The sequence below is a fragment of the Raphanus sativus genome, chromosome 6 (assembly GCF_000801105.2).
Source record: "Raphanus sativus cultivar WK10039 chromosome 6, ASM80110v3, whole genome shotgun sequence".
NCBI classification, from domain to species: domain Eukaryota; kingdom Viridiplantae; phylum Streptophyta; class Magnoliopsida; order Brassicales; family Brassicaceae; genus Raphanus; species Raphanus sativus.
Window position 1 is genome coordinate 52,653,758 of NC_079516.1, and position 6,112 is coordinate 52,659,869.

Here is a 6,112-nt window from a genome sequence, read left to right on the forward strand (position 1 = left end):
TGAAAAAGATCCAAACCTTTCAACGTAAACACTATAAACTAGCCCTTCGGTTTTTGTACGAACCGATCAAGCTGACAAAAAACATTAATGAATTCACACTTTTCAATTACTGTTTCCACCTCTATAATCCATTTTAAATATCAATCTTGCTTTCTGTAACATTGTAATGTAAATCATTTCGATTGTTTTGTTGTTTTTTTTTCTTTAGCTAAACACCATATTACAATCGGTCTGAACATTTACAAGTGTGACAACAAACACTTTTTACTCGCAAGAAGAAACTCAATTAGAGCCAAACTCAGAGTTCCAACGCTCAAGCTCTTCCCATTTGCTTTTACTCAAGCTTGGTCTGATCACTGCCATTGACTTCCTAAAATCATCATACCTTAGCGGTCTCACCTGTAATAAAAAAAAACATTAAAAACATCAAACAAACAAACAATCTTTTTCAACTCGAAAGAGACTTCAAAATTGTTTTTGCAGGACTTGAGAGTTTAGAAGTATAATACTTTATTTGCTTGGATGGTGAGAATATCTGCACCGAGTTCTCTGATTGGCATCATTGCAGCTTCTTCACACAACGCTTGTAGATCACTTCCTGAGTATCCTGTTACATAAGTAAAGCTTATATGCTGCTTATTATTTATTAGACTACATCCTGGTGGTGGTGATACTATAACATTTCTTTATACAATAAAACTTGCCTTCGGTTTCTCTAACGATTTTATCAATGTCGCCACCGGATAAAGAGTGAGGCTGGCACTTCAGTTTAGTTTTAAAAAGAAGCTTTCTGACGTTTGAATCCGGCAACGGTACGTAGATTCTCTTTACCTACTCAAAGTGATACAATTCAAAGCATATAATATTCTCTTTACCTAACAAAGTTGACATGAAAATCCTGAAGGCGATAATGTTCTTACCAGTCTTCTAAGCACTGCATCATCCAACTCCTGTGGCTTGTTTGTAGCTCCTGCAACCACATTACATCCATAAATGATGGTTACAGAGTGAATATTGGGGTTTGATGAAGGACTGAATTAGAAGGAAGCATACCGATGACAATGACCAAATCATCAGGATTAGAAGTCACACCATCAAACTGGATAAGGAATTCTGATTTCAACCTTCTGCTTGCTTCGTTCTCACTGATCGACCTTGTAGACATTATACTATCTATCTGTAAACCAGAGTAACATTCAGATATACAAGTGACAATATGTTGATCAGTAAACCATGAAACCAGTCTTGACACGGATAAAAAAACAACGTATAAGACAGAGAAAGAAGTAGGTACTTCATCCATAAATATCACAGAGGGTTGTCTGGATATGGCAACTTGGAACAACGTTTTAACTAACTTTTCAGCCTCACCCACCTGATACAGTCCCAGGAAAGTCAATTTGTCTTATATTTGAAATGAAAAGCCCTATTACAAAAGAAAGTAAACACACACACACCCATTTTGATGTCAATGAAGATGCTGAGACGTTGAAGAATGTTGCCTGTGACTCGGAAGCAACTGCCTTGGCAAGCATTGTTTTTCCATTTCCAGGTGGCCCAAAGAGAAGCAGACCTAACCAAAGAAGAACTTTTTCAACAAGGAACAAAGGTATCAAGAGAAGAAACAAATCTTTCTTACCTCTAGCTGGTCTTCGGAGACCAGTGAACAAATCTCTTCGTTTCGCCGGTAATATAACCATCTCCAATAAAGCTTGTTTAGCTCCATCAAGTCCAGCTGCAATAATAGTTCAACCATAAGTCTGATTCCATCCGAGAAAAAAAAAGCAGAACAATGGCACACACACACACTCACCGACATCATCCCACTTCACAGATGGACTTCTGTCCACTATAGTTGTGTTGATCATCTCTTCTAACTTATCATCGTATCCATTCGCAGGTTTCGGGTTGTTAGTAGTACCATCTCTAGGGAGGCTCCTCGCCATTCCAACGCCGCCACCTCTGGGAAGTGAAGAAGTCTTTGGTGATGAAACTCTTCTATTAGACGCTGTCGAGTAAACTGAAGCTGAAGCTGAAGAAGGAGGTGTTACACTTCTCTGCACTTAAAAAAAATATACAAAACATCACATTCTCCTAAAGTAGAACAAAAACAAAAACACAGAGAAAGAAGTAAAGAAAAATACCTTATTCTCAGACATTCCAACACCTAAAACAAAACAAAAAACGCACATTGATGTCAGAAACAAGCAAACCAATCAATGTGAACTCACAGGTATCTATCATCAGCATCATCACCTGCACGTTTACCAAGAGCTTGCAATCTCTCAGAGACTTGACTTTGCCATTTAGAAATCTTCTCTCTATACGATCTCACCTTCTCCTTCTCACTATACACAAGTCAAACACCAACTAATCAAAACCTTATAAAATAAAATAAAATAAAAAAAAATTGAAAGAAGAAATAATAATAATAATACTTGGAAGTGATATAGGAAGGAGAAGGGGTGGAGGTAGCTTCGGTCATGATCCTCTGAGCGTTTCTGTAATGAAGAAGCGCGTCTTCGCGTAAACCCCACTCTTCTGCTCTAACGCCTTTAGCGATCTCCTCTTTCGCCAATTCGAAGTATCCTTTGAGCTTATACGCGACCCGTTCGTTTGTAACCGCAGCTCCATCGACAACGTTCATGGAGGAGCCAGATGAAGATGATGATACGTTATTAGATTCTTCGTGACGATGATTGTGTTCTTCGGTGAGGATTGAGCTAAACGAATCGATTATATCTCTGAAGAAACTCATATCTAACGAAAAAATAAAGATTTAATTGAACAGTGGTAATAACACTAACACAAAATAAATAAATAAATAAATAAATAATTAAAAAGACAGAATTGGTTTCAATCGCACCATGTTTTGGTCGGATGAATTCATGTCCGAGAGGAATCAAATCGAATCAGAATTACCAGTGGATTAAGATAGATTTTTGATGAAGTGGAAACGAAGAAAAGACGCAAAGGTTGAATATGTCACATTGTTCGTAAGCCTCTGCGTCCGAAAGAGAGTTCGAACTAATTTCAAAAGGCCTTGGTTTTGGGCCTTTGAGAGAGGAATCAAATTGAATATCTCATTCATGTTTGTATATCTCATTCAAACTCGTTTAAGAAAGGCCTGTATGTCTATAATGGGCCTCATCTGTGGGCCCAATCAGATCTTCTTTCTTCTTAACACCTCTTCTTCATACCTCTTGTGTTGACTTTACCAACGGAAAGACAAAACAGAGAAACACTTCCAAAGCAGGAAGAAAAAAGAAATGGAGACTTTGGCAAGCATAGCTATCGTAGTAGCAACCACAATCTCCATCCTTCTATCTTTCACAATCTACCTAACTCTCAGAATCTTCACCGGAAAATCCATAAACGACAAGGAGTACTCTCCAGTACACGCCACCATCTTCGACCTCTTCTTCCACAGAGACGAATTATACGACTACGAGACCGAGATCGCGAGAAAGAAACCGACTTTCAGGTTCTTGGGCTTAGGACAGAGCGAGATACTAACCGCCGATCCTCGCAACGTGGAGCATATTCTCAAGACGAGATTCGACAACTACACCAAAGGACAAAACAACCGCGAGAATCTCGGAGATCTTCTGGGGCACGGTATCTTCGCCGTGGACGGAGAGAAGTGGAGGCAGCAGAGGAAGCTCGCTAGCTTCGAGTTCTCCGCTAGAGTCTTGAGAGACTTTAGCTGCTCTGTTTTTAGGACGAACGCGTCTAAGCTCGTTGGTTTTGTAACTGAGTTTGGTCTCTCTGGAAAGTCTTTTGATGCTCAGGTAAAGGTTTCAGACTCTGTTTTTTTTTATAAATTTGGAAACTTTCTCAAAAGGGTAGTTTTGAGACTCTGTTTTTTTTTTTAAATTTGGAAACTTTCTCAAAAGGGTAACTTTTTGTTTTTGTTTTGATGTTTAGGATATGTTGATGAGATGCACATTGGACTCGATTTTTAAAGTGGGGTTTGGTGTGGAGTTGAAGTGTTTGGATGGGTTTAGCAGAGAAGGGGAAGAGTTCATGGAGGCTTTTGATGAAGGCAACGATGCGACTAGTTTAAGATTCATCGATCCGCTTTGGAAGGTGAAGTGGTTTCTCAACATCGGATCACAAGCTAGGCTCAAGAAGAGCGTTGCTACTATAGATAGGTTTGTTTATAGACTCATTACCACTAAGAGGAAAGAGCTTGCCAAGGAACAACAACACAACACTGTGGCTGTGAGAGAGGATATATTATCTAGATTTCTAGTGGAGAGTGAGAAAGATCCGGAGACGATGAATGATAAGTACCTGAGGGATATAATCTTGAGCTTTATGATCGCTGGGAAGGACACAACCGCTGCGTCACTCTCTTGGTTCTTGTACATGCTCTGCAAGAACCCGCTCGTTCAGGAGAAGATCGTACAAGAGATCAGAGAGGTGACGTCAAGTCATGAGAAGACAACCGATGTGAATGGTTTCGTTGAGAGTATAGGTGAAGAGGCTCTTGATCGGATGCAGTATCTCCATGCAGCCTTGTCTGAGACCTTAAGGCTTTACCCTGCTGTCCCTGTGGTAAAAATAACAACTCCTTTAAGATTCTTCTGTGATTGTAACTTTTTTTAAAGAGCTAACTAACCAAACCAATGAGGATATAATATAACACTTTCTTTGGTCCCATTCTAAAGGACACAAGGTGTGCAGAAAATGATGATATACTTCCAGATGGATATAGAGTGAAGAGAGGGGATAATGTCTACTATATATCCTACGCAATGGGAAGGATGAGTTATATTTGGGGACAAGATGCTGAGGAGTTCAAGCCAGAGAGATGGCTTAAGGATGGCGTGTTCCAACCAGAATCGCCTTTCAAATTCATAAGCTTTCATGTTCGTACGCTCTCTCTATCCCAGATGTGGTGGTTAAGAGTGAAGACATTCTCTTCTAATGTACCTGAGATGTTTTGTTTCTTTGACTGTGTGTGTATGTAGGCTGGTCCAAGAATCTGTCTAGGCAAGGATTTTGCATACCGGCAAATGAAGATAGTATCAATGGCACTTCTTCACTTCTTTCGCTTCAAATTGGTCGATGAGAAGAGCAACGTGCGTTACAAGAGAATGCTTACGCTCCATATCGAAGGTGGACTCCATCTCTATGCAATCCCAAGGACAAGCACTTGATTTAAAGTAACAGAACACTTGCCACACTTTGTTAGTCACTGCTTCATGTAACTTAATTGTATACCAAAGCATTGTGAAAGATAGCAATAAACACCAAAACAATTCCCTTTAAGACTAAATAATCCGCTTTTATATATTGAAAGAGATCTCTGGATTGACTCAACTATCATAATGTTTTCTGTAAGATTACTATATTAAATGATGGGACTAGATATAATCAATCATTTGAACCAGATAACATAAGCTACGTTCCTGAGATTTTTCTTACAGTTAGAAATCTATAGTGAGACTATATACCTTTGGAACAACAGCCAGTTTTGGTGGAGCTTGAACCACATCACCGAACCTGATATCTGTTCATGCTTTTGGAAGTTTTCTCTGAGCGTATCTTCTGTCTTTCCTTGATTCTTCTTCTGCTTCTTGGCCTCCCAATACCTTTATCAAAATAGGAAGCTTCAATACATATATCTGGCTTACAAGGAGTGGCCCATTACACAAAAACTTACTTATTCTTGCGTTCTTTCCTTTTGAACAGACCATCCAAAACTCCGCAAGCTCCTGTTCGAAACGAAGATCGTTTATTTGATTCATCTTTCTCTTTTCATCTCCCTTGTTCAATGTTACATCATTCTCCTGATCAGACGAGGTTATGTAGCCTTCACCATTTCTCTGTTCAAAATCACTCCCAGGCTTGACATTCTGATTATTACATAATTTAAAGGGAGTCTCGCCGGTCCGGCCGTCAGCAGCTAGGTAGTTTTTCTCTCTCCTCTTCTCTCCTTTCCCTCCCATCTCTCTGTAACGACTTGAGAGAGGCAGCCCTACTTAGTTTTATGGAACTTGTAGTTGGTGACAAAATATATGTTAGCTCAATAACATTTGAAATGTATTTTTCGTTGCATTTTCACCAGATTTTGTTAAATAATTTTGGTTCATGAAATTTACGA

The 6,112-nt window shown here is 39.3% G+C and overlaps 3 protein-coding genes across 3 annotated transcripts; 1 reads left to right on the top strand and 2 right to left on the bottom strand.

The window, feature by feature from the left end:
- Positions 1 to 120: 120 nt before the first annotated feature.
- LOC108806510 (uncharacterized) lies at positions 121 to 3,000 on the bottom strand. The gene is made up of 13 exons (XM_018578652.2): positions 2,867 to 3,000; positions 2,439 to 2,760; positions 2,257 to 2,348; positions 2,145 to 2,167; positions 1,814 to 2,057; positions 1,640 to 1,735; positions 1,458 to 1,573; positions 1,295 to 1,375; positions 1,054 to 1,177; positions 921 to 970; positions 705 to 831; positions 510 to 607; positions 121 to 399 (listed from the first exon to the last, which is right to left on the bottom strand). Exons 2-13 carry the CDS (start codon positions 2,756 to 2,758, stop codon positions 283 to 285), a joined length of 1,488 nt encoding a protein of 495 aa, XP_018434154.2. The 5' UTR covers positions 2,759 to 2,760; positions 2,867 to 3,000; the 3' UTR covers positions 121 to 282.
- Positions 3,001 to 3,218: 218 nt separating this feature from the next.
- Positions 3,219 to 5,331, top strand: LOC108806359 (cytochrome P450 704C1). Its single transcript, XM_018578451.2, has 4 exons — positions 3,219 to 3,791; positions 3,928 to 4,560; positions 4,674 to 4,874; positions 4,977 to 5,331. The coding sequence occupies exons 1-4, from the start codon at positions 3,270 to 3,272 to the stop codon at positions 5,163 to 5,165; spliced, it is 1,545 nt and encodes a 514-aa protein (XP_018433953.1). The 5' UTR covers positions 3,219 to 3,269; the 3' UTR covers positions 5,166 to 5,331.
- Positions 5,332 to 5,410: 79 nt separating this feature from the next.
- LOC130496001 (uncharacterized) lies at positions 5,411 to 6,017 on the bottom strand. Its single transcript, XM_056987721.1, is given in 4 exon segments — positions 5,411 to 5,516; positions 5,519 to 5,600; positions 5,672 to 5,709; positions 5,712 to 6,017. Coding segments are annotated over 4 exon segments (447 nt in total). The 5' UTR covers positions 5,958 to 6,017; the 3' UTR covers positions 5,411 to 5,435.
- Between the last annotated feature and the right edge of the window lie 95 nt (positions 6,018 to 6,112).